Source organism: Coffea eugenioides, chromosome 10 (assembly GCF_003713205.1).
Source record: "Coffea eugenioides isolate CCC68of chromosome 10, Ceug_1.0, whole genome shotgun sequence".
Lineage (NCBI taxonomy): Eukaryota > Viridiplantae > Streptophyta > Magnoliopsida > Gentianales > Rubiaceae > Coffea > Coffea eugenioides.
Window position 1 is genome coordinate 4,261,304 of NC_040044.1, and position 18,505 is coordinate 4,279,808.

The window sequence follows — 18,505 nt, forward strand, 5'->3', positions numbered from 1 at the left end:
AGGCTCATGGCTTGTATAAGAACATTGTTCCTGAATGTGCTCTGACAAAATTTCATCTATCTAAGATAAAATTCAAAGAACAAACTAGAAAATTACTGCTGAAAAAGTTGCTACTTTTTATTTTGAGTTTGCAACCATTAATCATTTCATGTTTCTCTATTTTTGTCTCCGTAAGATTTTGTAGGTCAGCGTATTCTTGTTTTAATGGAACTTAATACATCAACAGATCATCATATTGTGCACATAATATTGAACTAAAACAATGACAGGCTGGAGAAGTTGGGACTCTCAGAAGTTTTGACAGTCCTGGATGTGTGCTGAAATGCACATTAAACTATATTCTATATGTAGCATGTTTCTTTATAAGAAACTCTTTGCATTTGTCTCTATTTATGCCTATGTTACCCTTTAGCTTTGATTAGGTAACACAGAAGGTAATTCAAGTAGAAAATGATAAAAAAGAGAATATACAGAATGCTGGTAAAGTTGCAATAGAAGAGGCAGAAGTTTCGTCATCTCATGGGAAGGTGTACTGCATCACTCATGTCAATTTTTACTAGGTGGAATATTAAGCAGCTGCTAATACAATCAATTTATACTCACTCATGCAATGAACAGGTGAAAGTGACTCTCATCTTGGAGCTTGTGGTCATAAAATCAACAACAAATCGAGAAATTTAGTGTTGGATAGATCAAAGTACTGTAGTACAAAACATGAAAATCTTGCAAGTAGATTTTTGCTCTACAGAACTTTAGTCGCAGAAGTGCAGCAATAGAGTAATACAACCCATTTTTTTACCTTGTATTTTAGTAGTAGTAGAAGTACTGTGTTAGTGCTTGGTACTTTTTGCTCTATTAATTATTTCTTCACAAGGCGCCAGTGTTCCTACTACTATAACTCTTTAGGCTGTTACATTGTGGACAAAAATGGAATAGGAATACTTGCTTAGACCAGATTCATCTTATTATGACCACTGTGACTTTTTAAGTTCTATGGAGCAAATCATTCACATCAGAGGTTATACCTACTTGGTGAAAAGGTATACATGTTGATCACAATACTCGATCAAGCATATTGAACAAGAGCTATAGTTACCAGAACCATATAGAGTTAAGGATTTTCTTGGTTTTCAACAATAATTAGTATACTAGTAATTCGTATGTCCTTCAGAATGCTCAGGAGCTGCAAACACCTTTGCATTGATCCCAAATTCAGCACCCTTAACTCTCTCAACACCCTTAACAAATACAACAAGAAATATGTTACCGATCCCTGATTTACCTCTAAAAGATTTTTCTTCTAAGATATCCTGTTTCACACTGTTGCCTTACATGCATTGTTGATTCAACATGTGTAAATGAAAAAATGACCCGTAACAGAAGATTCCTTTCAGCCCGAAAACACATATTTACTCAAAGTTTGAGTAAACAAAATTCACAGGTACGAAAGGTAGCAACAACACCTAACCATCTTACATAAATGAGCTAAATCAGCTCATTCTAATACTAACTGTGTTTGGATACACGACTGCCTCAAATTCAGAAATATTTAATAAGAAAGATTAGCAAGGCTATATATATATATATATATATGATGTGATTAGGACAACAACCTCATCAAATTGAAATGCCAATTAGTATCGACGCTAAATGGTTGTTCTAAGAGATCTTTACAGCTAAATTTCAGAAAAGCATTTACTCAACTGAGTATTCAAATTCAAAATACTAAACTGGCTGGATGGAAGTCAAGTACAGCAAAATGCTATACAGTTGTTGCTGTAAGAATGCTACTAAATTTAAAACTAAACCCATGCCTTCAGACCAGTTGGGATCTTAAAAAGTAATGCCCAAGAGTAGCTTTAACATTAGCAGTAACATGCAAGTAAATATCTTATTGTATCTTCTTACAATTAAAAGAGAAAAGGGAAAATTCATGTATCAACAGATTCATCGCATCGGCCATTATTATTCCCACCTATAGGGAATTGTGTTAAATTAGAGATTAAATTCTAGAAAGTGGTACATTATGGAGAACTATTTTCCTCAATAGCAGTCAATTTTTGCCTTGTAAACCACTTAGATTTTTAAAATCCTATTACCTGGGTAGATGTTAGACCTAAATCAATGCCTTACAATTTCCCTTGCTCCTCCAGATACTCCTCTGGATTCTTTAAGTCCCAACCGAAAGGCAAAAGGTCACATATCTATACTTTTTGTGCCATATAAATGAGTTTGTTTGCCACCTATATTTGTTTCTAATGGAAAAAACATGAGATCAATGTTCAATACTTATAAGCCACAAACGACCTTAAGCAATCATGCCAAAAGTTGAGATGTTTTTGAACTAACTTCCCTCAGAAGATAAGAAAGAAAATGGTAGAACAAGCACCAAGCACTACATAGACTACTATTTAGAAGAATTTATTTTGTGCTTTGAACATAGTTTTAGCAACAGCAAAACGACTCAATCTTAACAATTTTCACAAAGAGATGAACCATGTATAGGTAGAATCAATTATCTTTAGAAATGAGAAAGAAATTTGGCAAAAATATACTAGTCTAAAAACTTGTAAAAATTAGAAAAACAAACCAATCTTCTTTCTTACTCATCGACCAAGTATGCAAGAATTGCTCTGTAATGAGTCAAATGAGTAATTGCAATGTAAACTCAATCTCAATAACAAAAAATAACCAACCAATCCCCCTTTCCTCCAACCCAATTCGAACACTAACAATCAACAGTAGCTAGTATATTTGGAAGCATAATACAACTTCTCACAAGTATAAAACGAAAGGAACTTCATAATTATATTAGCCTGGACAGCATATTTTGTTCTATTTGCCAACCTGTTTAACGTCTCTTTTGGCTTGCAAAGTTACTTGCAGCATCACGGATGACATTCTCTGGAAAAATCTTCAAGACACCACGGGTTTTTTCATAGATCAGCTCAGGAATTTGCGCTTTCGAGGTGGATTTGATGCTATTGAAATCGGGCGAGGAAGGGGCAAAGGCCTTCTATTAAAGAGAGACGGAGAGAAGGTGGAGGGGAAACAAGTAGCGGAGGAAGAGAAGGGGAGGAGCAGTGGACTTGCTGGTGGGAAGGAGAAGGTGATAGTGGAGACAACAACAATTGATGGTGGAAATACAAGTTTAGGAATATAAGTTAAATGTGTTGATTGGATTTGATGAATTATCTAATTATATCCAATTAGGTAACTAATTAGTGAATTAGTTAATTGATGAACTACCTAATCAAATTACCTAATTTGATGAATTACCTAATTATATCCAAGGATAACTCATTTATATTCATATGTAAAAATTTAATATATTCATATCCAGTTATTAATGACAAGTATGAATAAAATTAATTAAATGAATTTGTTTGCCATCTATACCTGTAACTGTGATGTATTGTGTCTTAGAAATGTTGGCATATCTACGCAGGCACTTATTATGTCATGGTACGTGGGAAATGATAAGTGTGATTGGCATCCAAATGACATGGAAATTGTGGTACCATGCCTATTTGAAGAGGTAACAAACTCGTATGCATTGGAGACAAAATGATCCAAGATTGAATGCTGAATTGTAATGAAGTGTTTGCTAAGGGATAACTACGTAATTGATTCGCAGGGATATAAGCTGTACTAGGTATCTTTCGTAGTCGTAGCGATTGGGAAAAGTAGCAATCACCGTGTTACAATTTTATATTTTAGTAAGGTATATACTTGAATCACGAAACATCATAAAAGTCCTTATTGTATTTTATAAGAATAAGATGTTGTAGTGTGAAAAGCGCAATACACAAAAAAAAAAAGAAAAATTAATGTACTTTAAATTTTTTTTGGTGAATTTTAAAGTATTAATGAATGTGATAGCACCTTTTAACAATTGAAACTACTGTGAATTTTGTCGAATTTTTGTAATTTGAAATATGGTGCATACTAAATTATAGAAGAAACTAAAAATAATTGTAAAATCTATAAAATTATTAAGAAAAGCTTCTAGAAGTTTTGAACTGATGAATAACATACAGTATAGATATAAATATGTAAATATTAATGCTTAAAATGTGTAAGCATTTTTTTGCACGAATTACTTTTGCAAAATTGTAAGCGATCAATTCGAAAAGATATTAATTTCCCATGCAAAAACATTAAAATTGATTGATCTTATATAATTTAAAAGTATTATATCCTCCCTGCCCCTGCAAAGTATTTAATATATCCTCCCTGCAAATATAAATATAAATATATTTAATTAAATAATTATAATATATATTTATGTAATATAGTATATGCGTATATAATAATTATAATTATAAATATAAATATATTATAATAGTTATAAATATATTATATAGTTATATTATACTAAAATATATAATTATAATAAAATACTATAATTATAATATATAATATATATAATTATATATTTTTTTTAAACCAATGATAAGAAGGACTCCATTTCTAAACAAAAATCAGGCTTGGGTTTTATCCAAAACCCTTTAGATTATTAGGGAACCGAGGAATTCCAAATTTTTAGACATGATTCCAAAGTCTCAATTCTAATAGTAGTAATTCAAATAATAATTATGAAATTTATTCTAATTCTTTGTTCCGAAATCCTCTTACCGAACACCGGCTAATAAAGACAGACAATTTCTCGACGGAGGATTTTCTACCGTTGGATTACCACTTACATCGTTAGATCATTAAAGTTGTTTCTTTAATTTTGTTTCGTTCTAGGATTTTCGTTCTAGTGAGTATATGCAGATCCCGAGAGTCTTCTAGGGCAAATGCAACCTCATAAAAATCACGTCGACTTCCCTTTCCAGATAACTCAACAGGATTAGCAACCAAGAGACGAGTTCTGCATCAGGGGCCACGCGGCTGGTAATGGTGACTCTCATTGGATGAAGCATCTCTTCCTTTAGGCGAGAACACAAAGCAACGTAGAGTTTTTTCTTCAATACCACCATGTGTGATTATGTTTAGTAGGATTCCCTTTCCAGATAACTCAACAGGATTAGCAACCAAGAGACGAGTTCTGCATCAGGGGCCACGCGGCTGGTAATGGTGACTCTCATTGGATGAAGCATCTCTTCCTTTAGGCGAGAACACAAAGCAACGTAGAGTTTTTTCTTCAATACCACCATGTGTGATTATGTTTAGTAGGATTCCCTTTCCAGATAACTCAACAGGATTAGCAACCAAGAGACGAGTTCTGCATCAGGGGCCACGCGGCTGGTAATGGTGACTCTCAGTGGATGAAGCATCTCTTCCTTCAGGCGAGAACACAAAGCAACGTGAGTTTTTTCTTCAATACCACCATGTGTGATTATGTTTAGTAGGATGTTCTTGAGGCTTTGAAGTGAAAACGGATTATTCTTAGTGGATAGTTTCTCTACTAAACATGATAAAACTTGCATTTAGTCTGATGTACACCCATTTTGCTTGAAATATTTCGTTAAAAAGCTCGACTCTTGCTATGTATTCTGTTTTATGGTTGACTTCCTGATGCATAAACTTATTTAACATAACACTGGGGTGAGGTTTTGCTGTAAACTCAGGTCTAAATGATTTTGTTTCTTGAACGTGCACAGAGATTAGCATGAAATAAGATTAGCTCTCAGTAGTCCCGTAATCAGAAGTTGAAATTTCTGTTTTGCTAAAAAAAAAATTTGATGCTTTTAACCTCGTTCAAAAGTTATTAATTTTCTTTGTCATTTGGTTAATTGCAGACTCGACAGGTGATTTCATCTTCATGTAGCATTTGATACTTAATATTTTCTTTAGCTGAATTCTAGGCTTCGATCAATTGAAATTATTATTTGACGGGACAAACCTGACGGCATTTTATGGTAGGTTCTACCATAAGTCTGACACAGTTTATATGGTGATTTGTGGTCTTGCAGGTTATAGTTTCAGGGTACTCTGGTATTTGCATTTCTCTGGTTGGTTTGCCTACCTGGATCTACTCCTCCATTCACGATCAGGCTAAGTAAACTTAAATTTTCCCATTTTGTTTTTCTATTCTCTGTGGTTTACATCAGTTTGCTTTGGCAATTGTCTTCCATTTGGTACTTAGTTTTGTGTTTTGGTTGCATCCCTTACAGTTAAGATTTAATTCAACTTGTGAGTGACTTATTGTAGAGAAGTTGCCGATCGCGAACTAATTTGCTCCTTAAGTCACATTTTTCGGACAAAAGAACTATTCCAGGGCTAGTATTCTTGGTGACACGGGATTATATTTTTTGGAAGCATAATTGCCAAATACCCGTAGGAGGAGGTTGTGGGTGTATCTTTCACGGCATTGGTATCTTTTATATTTTTATTTCATTGATTTTCTTTTTGGGATCCATATGGATTCTAAACTTGATACTGAGGCATTGATGGCAATGCCCACTTTTATTGAAGTTAAATTTGAGTATTTGTTTTCTTTTCCTACCTTTTCCAAGTGAAGGTTTTATTTTTAGTTTCTTTGGGCTAAGCTATTTCGTATTCCAAGCATACTCTGTAATTTTGAGTCTATTTAGGCTTTTGATCTTTTTTCCTTTGGTTTATTCTAAATAAAAATTTGTTTTGTTATGCTGGTGATTTAATGGTGCTTTATTTGCTTGGTTAGTCATTCAATATTGTCTTTGGTCTGGTTTTCTTGAGAACTGATTCAATCATATCTTGTTTTGACTGAAAGTGAAATTTTCTAGATTGCAACTCGTAAAATTGCCTTTTCTCCCTTTTTTTAAGATGGAAGAACTGAAAAATGACTATTCATAGTCCATCCAACAATTGAGATAATGGTTTTGGTAAAGCTTTCAGCACATAAATAACATGATGCTCATATTTTGAGCACGTAAGTCGAAGTAGTAAAACTTCTGTAACTACATGTTCTCAGATTAATAAATGCTTTTGGTTGTAGTGTACTGTTTGTGCTCTGTGCGATGCATATTTTAAAGATATTTTCTGAATGTTATAAATTTGAGTGCACATGAAATGACTATCAGTTTATCCAGTAATCTACGTGGAGAAGATTAAGTATAATCCTTAGAGGTTGCATATTTGGGGTGGGCAGCTTCACCTAGTACTTCTACTTGAGAAGTCTACCCTGGCCATCCAAGCCCTATTTTCTCATATATTTTTCAATAGTTTTACCAGCTCCAACAGCTTCCTGCCTGAGCTGAACTTGGGAATTATTTATAGAAGGTTATTTTGATAATATTGATATTTGATATTTTGTGAACGTCCTAAACACTAAGTCCGTTGAATCTTCTAGTGTTTTATGACATGGTTGCTTATTTTAGTAATGTTGATGTTTGATGTTTCATTTATGGTTAGTTGATAACATAAATCAGTTTGTTTGCTGGTTTTTGCAAAGAATGTTTGCTGTAGTGTATGATAGCTGTGGTGGTCCTAAGGTCTTGAAGTGGAAAGTGGTTGAAAATCCCGTACTCGATTTTAATGAGGTTTTGATCAAGGTTGAAGCCTGTGGCGTTAATAGAAGAGACTTATGGATACGGGAAGGCATATATCAACACTTGGGAAAGAACAAATATTTGGGCTTTGAGTGCTCGGGAACTATTGTAAAAAGAGGAGCAGCAGCTTCTAAATTGCCTATAGGCTCCAAGGTTGGCTTAGCTTAATTTACATGCAAATTTTTGTGTGCTTATTCCAAAAAATAAATAAATTAATCAATACAAATCAGCTTCTACTTTGAAACATGCTTTTGTGTTCCTCTTGTCCATTACTTGCTACTAATAAATTTTGACTGGGTACAAAGTTTTTTTTTTTCCTCTATGTTTAAACTTTGAAGTGATACTAAAGCAACATGAGAGGTATTCAAGGGCGGTAAAAGCAAAAAGAAAGCGACATGCTACTGTTCACCTATAGAATATTAGAGATGCCAAATTAGGGGGTGTGGAAGATAGTTACTGTAGCAAGTAAAACTGCTTAAAATAGCAAAGATATGCGAGTTTTTCTTTTTGGTACATTGGATGGCCTAGACATAGCTAACAGGTATACCTGACTTCTTTCATCTGCATTGCTTGCCTCATCATGCCAGTTTATTGGTCTCCAGTCTCCACTGCCTGGGCAACCAGCAAAAGTGAGCTTGACCTTAACCTCTTTAAACAGGCAAAACTGCTTTTCATGTCTGCCAAGAAAAGTACAAAACTGCTTGCTTACATCTTGGGATGTGGATAATTTGGTACTTTAAGGTTCCAATCTATCCATTCTACCAATTGATTATGCTACAACTCCTTTAAAATATAGGAAGCACAAGCTTCTTCTAAATCCTTTGATCCAATGGCAATCTGGTAATGCATAGAGAGTGGTTTCAAAATCCTCATCCATGCATCAGTCCTTGTGTCTATATAAATTTTGCCCTCTTGGACATTGGTCTGTCAAGATGAACCAACCTCAGCATATATTACTTGCACCTCTCCCGCTTCCGAATTCTGTCCTGCTTACTTGCCTAGATTCTTAAGGGGATATTTGCTTGTAGGTTTGCGCTCTTCTTAATGGTGGAGGATATGCGGAGTATGTGGCTGTTCCAGAAGACTATGTGATGTCTATACCCTCTGGGTTAACTTTTGAGCAAGCTGCTGCAATACCATGTTCAGCATCACTCATTTGGCTCAGCTTTTTTGAAAGGAACAATCTTATTCGTGATGACAAAGTTTTGGTAACGCTTTGCTTGTTATCCTGAGTGTTCTTTATTTGAGCTTATAAAAATAAATAAGAAATTATTTCTTTTTAAACATTTCAGATTCATGGGGCAGCAGGGGGAGTTGGTTCATTAGCGGTCAGAATTGCGAAAAGTCTAGGGTGTGTTGTATTTGCAACAGCAGGTTTGTTGGTTTTGGTCTGACTTGCATTTCGTTGCCTTAAAATTCTTGTATGTGTGCATTGGATTGTACATACAAATTTTCCTTTTGTTTAAAATACGAACAAGTTAATAGTTGGTCTTTCTAGTTAGTTGCCTAAATTAATTGCAAAAGAATTTAGATAATTTTAGAACATCGACATTACATGGCAGGAGACAAGAGCTAGCTAGCTAGGTTCAAACTTAAGATTTAAGATTGAAGATGACGAGTTAACCGTTGTACAAGGTTTGATTAGATTTTGTTGTTTTTTCTTCCAGGATCCGAGGAAAAAGTAGATTTTTGCAGGACTTTAGATGCTGATTTTGCCATTAACTACAAGAAGCAGGATTTCTCTGAGGTCGTGGCTCGTGAAACTAATGGGACTGGTACATATTTTGGTTTCGTCTCACCTTTCCATCTAACATATTTTTGTATGGAAACTTTGCACTCCAACCCCTTCTTCCCCTGCCTCTTCCCTGGCTAAGTTTGAAGTGTACGATGTTATTTTAGGATTCATGACAAAATTTTGCTAACTAGTCAGAAGATGTGAAACCTTTATTTTATTTATTTATTTATTTTGGTAAAGTTGGATTCAATTTTTTTCTACACTGAAGTAATTCGTTTCAGCATGGTAGTTGATCCTTAATTACTTTCAGGTGAATGTTGTTGTTAGTTAGTTATTGTTTGCTAATGCACGTTTATTTTCGTTCGTTCCTTTTTCTTTTGAAGGGGTGAATTGTGTATTAGATTGTCTTGGAGATGATGTTGTTGACCAGAATTTGAAAAGCCTAGCGGTTGGCGGTAAGCTTATATGTATTGGATATAAAGATCATTGGAAATGGAGTTCCGTGGAGATGAAGGATCTTGTCTCTAAAGATGCAACAATCATGGGTATCTTATTAGTAACACTTTTCATTCATCTTTTGTGTTGAGGTACCATAGTCAAACTTGTTGTATAACTAGAGGTTTTGTTATTTAATGCAGGGATAAATATAAACACCTTTAATGTGGTTGGAAAGCGTAACATGCTTGAAGGGATCCGGCGAGACATTTGGCCTCTTCTAAACAACAATCCCCACCTTGTGGACGTTTGTGCGACTTACTCATTTGCTCAAGCCACACAAGCACACACCTTAATGGAGAAGAACCTCCATCGAGGAAAGATTGTGCTATTACCCCGTACGGACCTTCCTTAAAGGAAGGAAGGTGGAAAATCTCTCTAGTTTCCTTCTCATATTTGTATAAAATAGGAGTTGCTTGATAGTTGGAACCAATAGCGGCTGTTCACAAAATTTGTTTTTGCATTCTGGCGCTTGCTTCAGCTAGCAACAATCGAATTATTACACAAATTACATTAAATTAAGCGCACGCAATGTCAAGCCCAAGAAATAGTTTTATAATCAAATATTGATCTACGTAGAATTTAACTTCAATTTCAAAATCACGTCAGTTGGATTAATTTGTAACGCCAACTCTGACAAACTACAGCTCCAAAACGAAAAAAGATTGTCCAACTCCGAACCTTGTCTAAACGATCACTAAGAAAAAGTAATCCATGGTTTGGCAAATAGGTTTGAGTTTAGAGGTTGACGATATCGACCTGGAGCTACCATGCCCTCCGATGGCATTTCGATTGATTGTCTAACAAAAATTTGTCCGGCATTAATCCCATAAAACTCACTGAAAATGAACTAGCATTCAGCAAATTTGAGGTATAGCAAATTTTAGTATTTTTCACAAATTTTCTAGACCATTAGCATTTTCAAAGAGTTTGCATTTGCTAAATGCAAAGTCTACAAATTCATTTTTTTTTTAACCCAACCAAGGCCTATTTACAAAATGCAAAACAACACAAATTTTTGTGACTTTACAAAATCTGAAATTTACTGCATTTTATTCTAAAATGAAAAGTATTAATATTTGGTTACCTCATAAATCGAAGTGCCTTTTCTTTTTCTTTTTATGAGGATATTCTTGTAAAAAAATAACTTGATTGTATGTGCGTCTGTGTGTCTGTGTGTGTTTTTTTTTTCTAAAGAAAAATTATGTGGAATTATAGATAATGAATTGGTACATCGTAAACTAACTAATCGAGCCAAATAACATCCAATGAACTGTTTTGGTAGATTTAACATGTATAGTAGGGCACATTACCTCACTAATTACACAATGACCATAAGTAGATCAATAAGATTATTTACATTGATTGATTTGAAAGATAGTTATTCTCTCAGCAATTTGGTAGATTTAACATGTATAGCATACCTCACTAATTACACAAGGACCATAAGTAGATGAATACGATTATTTACATTTATTGATTTGAAAGATATTTATTCTCTCAGCAATAACTGATGGATTAAGGTTTATAAAATGTGATGTTGGATTACTAAAAGAATTGATCGATAATGTGGTTATAAAAGTGGAGTAGCATACTACCTTAAAAGTTAAACTAAATTCCAAACTATTAGCCATATCGTGAATTGTTATTTTCCATCTGTTAATTTCGTAATTAGAAGGACTTGCATGTAGAAAAAGTTAGGTATCATGTCATGACCAAAGTTTATTTTGACTAGTGTTCGAGGCACACACATTTAATAAAAGAAATTTATGTCAAATTTTTTGATTATATTTGAAATTATTTTCAAGAGAACTAGTTTTATACTGTAATGGTAAATATGCAGAAAATTCATTAAAATAAAATATATAAATAAATAATTATTTAGTAGTAATTCATAACCATAAAAGATAGTTGCTAATAAAAATTAAGGTTTACTAAATATGTTGAAAAGCAAAATAATAAGAAATACATCTTAGTCGGTATTGGATATATTGGAAGTGGGAAGTGGGTAGTTATCAAGGATAGTTTAGAAAAAACATGAAGTGATATAAAAAGTTTACACCACCTCCCTCTTCCTGTAAATATAGTATAGATAATAAGATGTGATATGTAACTAGGAACTTAGTGTGTATTTAGTTGGTTTGTAATTGTGCCTTGATTGAAAACACCATATAATACAAAGGAAGAGTGAATCACCTAGCAAACAAGGTCCATACTTTTAAAAGTGAAAATCAGTGAAGGTCCATGTACACAAATTATTTCTGTAGACAAAAGGATGCATCACTTATGTCCTCCCAAGTTTTCTATGAGTCCATCATCCCTCAAGTTTACGCACTCTATTAGTTCTACGAGGTTGGTTAGGCACATCTCTAGTTTTTTTTTTTTTTTGCTGACACAGTGGGTATCTGGGATTCGATGGATTATTTTTCCGGGCCCAACTAATCCCACTGTGCTTGGGCCCCCGCCCCCCGAGAGACACAAGACGATAACAAGGATCGAACCACGACTACACGGTGCCAGGACCTGAAGAGGCTTCCCCAGCACCAACCGAGCCAACCCTGGGGGGCGGTTAGGCACATCTCTAGTTACTTGAGTAATTAATTTATGACTCCATAGTAATGTCCACCGATTGCAAAGTTTTGGAGCCATTGCCTACTCCAGTGTTCACCTCAATTTGTTGAGCAGTGTCTTGTGATCCCATCTAAGGTAAACTTAATAATTCAGGCTGAGGTCCTTGGCCTTTATTTTGTGATATAATTCTATCTAATCATTAGAATTTAAGGTAACCTTTTTTTGTGAATGTGTGGATCCTTGTTGGTTGAACTAGGAGATAATTTGAATAAATGTTTTCTTTGTTTGGAGAGAGATTTTAGTTTCTTTCCAGTCTGACCTAGACGCAAATCTTGTTGTGAAGGGGATGTTACACTTCTAATGGTAGGCTAGTACTAGTTCAAGCGACTGATGTCACCAAGTTCACTGGGAAATATACTTTAGCGACATACGCTGCCATTCTCTGGGGTAAACAATGAAACATTTACATAGCAGCATTTAATCCATAGTAGAAAACTAATCATTCAAGCACTTATTATCAATCATCATAATGCTTTCAGTGGCATGTTGTTTCTTTATATTTGTTGTTAACTTGACATTTAGTCCTGTTGCAGACTCATGCGGTTGCAAGAAACAAATGTTAACCATAGGCTCTTGGTTTAGTTATTGGAGTTTTGGGTCAATTTGCACTCAAGGAAGAGGCACCAGTGGCTTGTGAAAGGAGTTGGCATTTTAATAGCTTCTTGACAATCTGCAGAACACAAAGGGGTACAGCTAGTTCGTACAAGCATATGATTCTCACATACTCTGTTATCTTAAGAAAATGCATGTAGTTGATGTATGATAATTGCTTAACTGTTCAGGGTGAACAGTTGCTAGTGATCACAATTGTACATAAGTGCATTTCAATAGTTTTCTATAACATTTATTTTTGGAGAGACAATTTTGTAATCAAATTTTCTCTAAAATGTGATCACTACCTGATATGGAATGTAAAGGCCATGAGTGTTTACTTGATTTTATGATGCATTCCTTTTATCACTTAAAGCTTTTGCTGGCTGTTGAAATGTTATTCTTTTTCATTTTCACCTTTTTGTACTCGTTATTACTGAATGATGGTGTGATGCTTTCCATGTAGGATATCAAAACAATGATTACATGCTTCTAATAGTATGTTTCTGGCTATTTTGAGATGCATTTTTCTTGTTTAATTGTCCTTATTTATCTTCTTGTGGAGCATGTATGAACTCATTTGGCAACTTGTTTGGAGTTTCAAAGTTGATTTAGCACCTTACACAGTGTTACTTTACTTCTCTTTAGCAGGCCCTCTAAATTTGGTATTGAGTGACTATTTAGTTTTGTTATCTTTGATCATTTGGCATCTTGAAGAGACATACTAAAAGGATATCCATTTGGTTTCCAATTTTGTGGTTGGAACCATGGTGGCCCACGGTAGTTCCATTCAGTTTCCTTTTTCATGTTTGGAGCTGGGTAGTCCCCTGTCTTAAAATGGTTTTCTAATAGCGTGGTCCCTCCCCCAAGCTGTCGGTTCCTAAAGGCTGCTTTCCTTGATTTACTTGAAGCTAGTATGTATCATCATAATTTGTGTCAGTTACTTGTGACATAATCAATAACTGCTTTTTTGTTTAATTTGAAGATGTTGGCTGTCCGTATTCAAAGAGCTGGAGGGCCGGATGTGTTAATACCGGAAGAATTAGAATTGCCTGAGATCAAAATTTATGACGTTTTAATTGATGTAGAATGGTGTGGGGTTAACAGAATAGATTTGGACCAAAGAATAGAAGGGAAGAAGTACTGCTCAAATGGTGTGGCCTATTGTCCAGGGCTTGGATGCTCTGGGCGTATTATAGCTGTGGGGAAATATGTCAGTCAGCATAAGCCATCTGATCGGGTAAGTTTTAGTCAATTGAATGAGAAATAAAGTTAAATGGGTATAAAATATTGTTGATTGTTCTTTTTCTGGAAGGAATCTAAAACTTTATTTAACTGTTGATTATCTCTTCTATGTTCATTGCATTAGTGTTACTTGTGATATGAGAATGAAAATGTTACCAATTTAAACTACTAAGCTGTTTACCCTCCAAAAACATCCTTTTGTTACCTCGTCGAGCGTGCTCTGAAGGCTTATGTAATGTAGTTTGGATCTTGTGTTTAAAGATTCTTGAATTCAACTTTGCGTTTTTGTATTTATCGTAATTTGGTGGTTCCTCTAGCATTTCGATGTCCTAAATGTGTATTTGGCCAACTTAAATGGTGCTTGGAATGCAAGAAAATGTATATTTTATAGTGCGTTGAAGGCAGGCTCATAAACACATGAAAGGCTCTCGATATGTTGCTCTAGCTCTTCTAATTTTTTGTTTATTGGAGCAAATTGCTCGTTATTCTATATTTTTTTCATTGCATTGGATGAAAACGTAAAACATAAAGTGGATAGTACTATTTGATATTTGATATTTCCTTCTGTTGGATGCACTAGGGTTAGAGAAAATTATTCTATTACTTAGGCAAGTAAGATAGAATTATGAGGTCAACTAAAGTTGTATTTGCTGATGCTTCGATTAGTTTTGATGTATCTTTGAAAAAAATGTTATTGACATATTATGCAGGTTTGTGCGATTCTTGATGGAGGGGGTTATGCTGATAAAGTGGTAGTGCCAGCCAATCAAGTTTTTGAGGTTCCTGAATGTATTTCCCTCAAAGAAGCTGCATGTTTTCCTGAGGCTGCTTGTACCATTTGGCAGGCCTTTTCCAAGGTCAAGATAGAAAGAAGAAAAACCATATTGGTAATTGAGTAATTAGCATTCTCATGAATAACTATCCTTTTACAACTTTCTTATGATAAAAATCCAATTCCTGTTTTGTCTAATGTACTGCTTTAAACTTGTGTTATGAATTTTTTATTCCATCATAACTTTGTCTTGGGTGATTTTGGACCTATTCTTTTTCTTTTTGCTGAGGAGGACATTTTAAATATGCATTTTTGTTTGTTACTATTGTTGTTTTAAAAGCTATTATGTGTTTAGTGTGTCCTGCCATCTTTCAAGTTTCTGCGTTTATGTATATTGGAATGTCACATTTGGTATAAAATGTTTTTAGTTAAGAAAATCTGATATGCTTATCATTGATAATAATACAAAATGATAGTCAGTTTGAAACTTTTCAGGTACATGAAGCCTGTGGTTATTATGCAGTATTTGCGATACAGATGGCAAGACTAAAGGGGGTTCGGGTGTTTGTTGCTACAGGTTTGCGTTCAGTTTTCAAATGCAAAAGTCTGTTTAAAGCCGCAGATTGTATTTAAAAATGCTACTGGGATAATCAATTTTTTTGGGTTGCAAATGTCTTTGTAGAAAATGATGAAAATAGTAATTTTTACATGGAGCTAGGCGCCTACAAATGTATCAACTGGAACGATGATGATTTTCTTACTCAGGTGCAGAAACTAACGTCAGATAGAGGTATAGTTTATATTTTAACTTTTTGGGATATTTGTAGTAATGTATTTACTATTGAGTATCCAGGCTTCTTAATGTTTTTCATTTTATTTTGTTGTTGGGAACGGTGAATAAGTTAGAGAATATACTTAGTCAAACTTTTGGCACAACGACTAGAAGATACGATGAAATGCTTTCATTTGATATCCATGCTATTTCCTATGTTTACTATTTTTGAATTTTGATTAATATTATTCAATGTCAGGTGGTATTGAGATTATCTTGGATAGTAGGGGAGATCATTTGCCTCAAGATCTAGAAGCCTTATGTTTCGGGGGTGTGGTCGTATTTTTGGACATGCATGGTAAAACATTGGTGGATGTTGATATTCAGTGGTTGATGGCGAAAAATGCCCAAATCGAAGGTAATCTGTCTATATCGACTTGTTTGATGAATTTGAGAAGCCACTATTGCCTTTTCATTGCAAAGCTTTTCATCATGTAGGATGTGAGGATTCTTTATTAATTCATTTTTTAAGGCAAAATTAACTTTTTAGTAAATCAGCAAGGAAGTAGTTTCTTGTGCATAACCTATCTGCGCAATATAAATTTAAAAAGAAAAAACTATCTGCACAATACAAAAACAAATTGGATTAACTTTTTTAATTTTGTTATATTTTATTCGTAAATTCATCTTCTTGAAATATGTAGAACCCACTCAAATTGCACTAGATATGAAAAGGTGACGACTGAACTTTTGAGCCACATTATAGATATTTGAACCTGTTTGCCACTCCACTCCACTCCACAACGTATCTCTCATATTAAGCATAACCTTCTTTCAGCTCTTAACCATTCTTCAGGACCCAACCAGGCATGGTTGCCGGGGTTATAGAGAGGAATGGAGAACAAATTGGGTGGTTAAGTGGCCTATCCATTACAATTTTTCCTGACTTGGTTGAGTATGTCTTCATATTGGCAATGTACGCATCTATTATGAAGGCCAACATTCTGCTTGACTCTGTCATCTTTTGGAACTTCTTGCCATAAAAATCTCAGATAAATTGGTGCGCATTAGTTTTAAGTTACCTTGTAGTCACTAGTCTTGTGTGTTTTCTAGTATTGCACATTATATAGGATGAAGTGTTAGATAAGAAATGCCCATTGATGCGGATTGGAAGTCCATTCGATTGGATACTAACTAGTATTTTCTTGTTACAATTTGAATTAGGTATGTGATTTTACCTACTCTTAAGCGGATCATGAATGTAATTCTCAAGAAATGGTCTATATTCTATAGGAGTTAACTTTTCTTTAATGCTATTATATCTGGTTATTTTTTTTGGCCTCCTAGATCTTTGATTGCTTTCACAATTGCCTTATCACATATGAGCTGTATTGGCTGGTGTATGCAGTGGTTGATAGGGCCCAAAATTTGGACAGAAAAGTCGTTCTTGGCGCTAAGCTGTATATGCAGGATGCAATCAATACTGGACTGGTGAAATTGCATCCTGGAAAGTGCTTCCATCTTTCTGAGGCAAATCTTGCTCATAGGTACATGGAGAGCATGAACATAGGTCAGAAAATGTTGTCCCCTTTGGCTTCATGGAATCCAAGTTTAGTGCCTTTTGTTTACAAGGGGATGTTAGCAAAACACGTCAAGGGGAAAACACTGCTTGATTGTCAAGCGAAGGGACAACCTGATAAAAGGCGAAAATTAGAATAGAGTTCCAGGGGTCTAAAAGCTACAAGTGTGTCCAAACCTATGTTTGGATTTTGAACTGTCCATTCTAAATTTTTGTAGTTCAGATTGTGTGGCACGTACATTTTCAGTGTCTATTTTGAGAATTTGCAGTCCAGACATGAAAGTTGTATTGTAAGGTTAATGATTATGTAAGTTGCAGACTTCTTTATGCTGGATTCTAACATAAGAATGGATTTGTTGCGTCAATGGTGAATTGGTTGCAGTTTCCGCCTAATGAAGTTCTCGTGTGTGGGGTATTTTTTGGTACTTGGCAATTTTCACGTGTAGGTATTGCTAAGTTGCTTTTTCATTTAGGGTGCTGATATTAGCACATAAATTCCAATTTTTTAATTTATATATTTTGAAAGAAAAAAGAAAGGAGAAGAAGGCATCGAAAGGCTTTTCTGCTCTCTTCTTTCTCGCCGCCCATCACGTCCTTCGCTCTCCTATATCTTCTTGTCTTACTACTAGGGAAACCAAGCTGCCCAAGGCGCAGCTTGGGCCCACCTAGAATATTATTTAAAATATATTAGTATTACATTTTATTTAGAAAAATATCAGCAATATAAGAATAAAAAAATATGGCAAATACAGATTCAACATGATAGTGTTTCTGTTTAGCATTGCTAATTGGAAACATTAGCACAAAAATAATAGTCCTGAGTTAAAAATTAACTGAAAAAAAAAGTAAGAACATTTGTTTTGTAAAATTAATTATAACAAATAGATACACCTTCACATGTCCTTATTTGAAAATATAATAATAGCATGGCAAATTATGTCAACATGGTTACGAAGAAATAACTCATTCAACTCGCAACACACGAGTCTAAAAGCATCACCGAACATATAATGTCCCAGTGAAAAGTACAAATGGAAATGCATTGGCAAAATTTCAGAAAGAAAATTAACAATATGAGCTATATTAACAATATGAGCTGTGTTAGAAAATTAACACCCTTTATTTTGGGAGCGGTTGTCGAAGATAACAGAAATGAAGCAGAGATTGAATGGTCGTGATTCATGGAGTTGGGGTCTTTGAGAGTTCT

General features: G+C 34.5%; 2 protein-coding genes across 6 annotated transcripts; both read left to right on the forward strand.

The window, feature by feature from the left end:
• Positions 1 to 4,787: 4,787 nt before the first annotated feature.
• On the forward strand, positions 4,788 to 10,192 carry LOC113749644 (quinone oxidoreductase PIG3-like). Of its 5 annotated transcripts, none has more exons than XM_027293463.1 (8): positions 4,788 to 4,958; positions 5,922 to 6,007; positions 7,359 to 7,631; positions 8,507 to 8,686; positions 8,771 to 8,852; positions 9,146 to 9,253; positions 9,597 to 9,758; positions 9,852 to 10,191. In XM_027293463.1, the coding sequence occupies exons 3-8, from the start codon at positions 7,383 to 7,385 to the stop codon at positions 10,061 to 10,063; spliced, it is 993 nt and encodes a 330-aa protein (XP_027149264.1). In that variant the 5' UTR covers positions 4,788 to 4,958; positions 5,922 to 6,007; positions 7,359 to 7,382; the 3' UTR covers positions 10,064 to 10,191. The 5 variants fall into 5 exon arrangements, with proteins under 5 accessions (XP_027149264.1, XP_027149261.1, XP_027149263.1 ...); XM_027293460.1 differs by having other exon boundaries at positions 7,382 to 7,631; XM_027293462.1 differs by lacking the exon at positions 4,788 to 4,958 and adding an exon at positions 4,965 to 5,135 and having other exon boundaries at positions 7,382 to 7,631.
• Positions 10,193 to 15,643: 5,451 nt separating this feature from the next.
• On the forward strand, positions 15,644 to 17,616 carry LOC113748625. Its single transcript, XM_027292114.1, has 3 exons — positions 15,644 to 15,737; positions 15,979 to 16,137; positions 17,128 to 17,616. The coding sequence occupies exons 1-3, from the start codon at positions 15,656 to 15,658 to the stop codon at positions 17,436 to 17,438; spliced, it is 552 nt and encodes a 183-aa protein (XP_027147915.1). The 5' UTR covers positions 15,644 to 15,655; the 3' UTR covers positions 17,439 to 17,616.
• Positions 17,617 to 18,505: the final 889 nt, after the last annotated feature.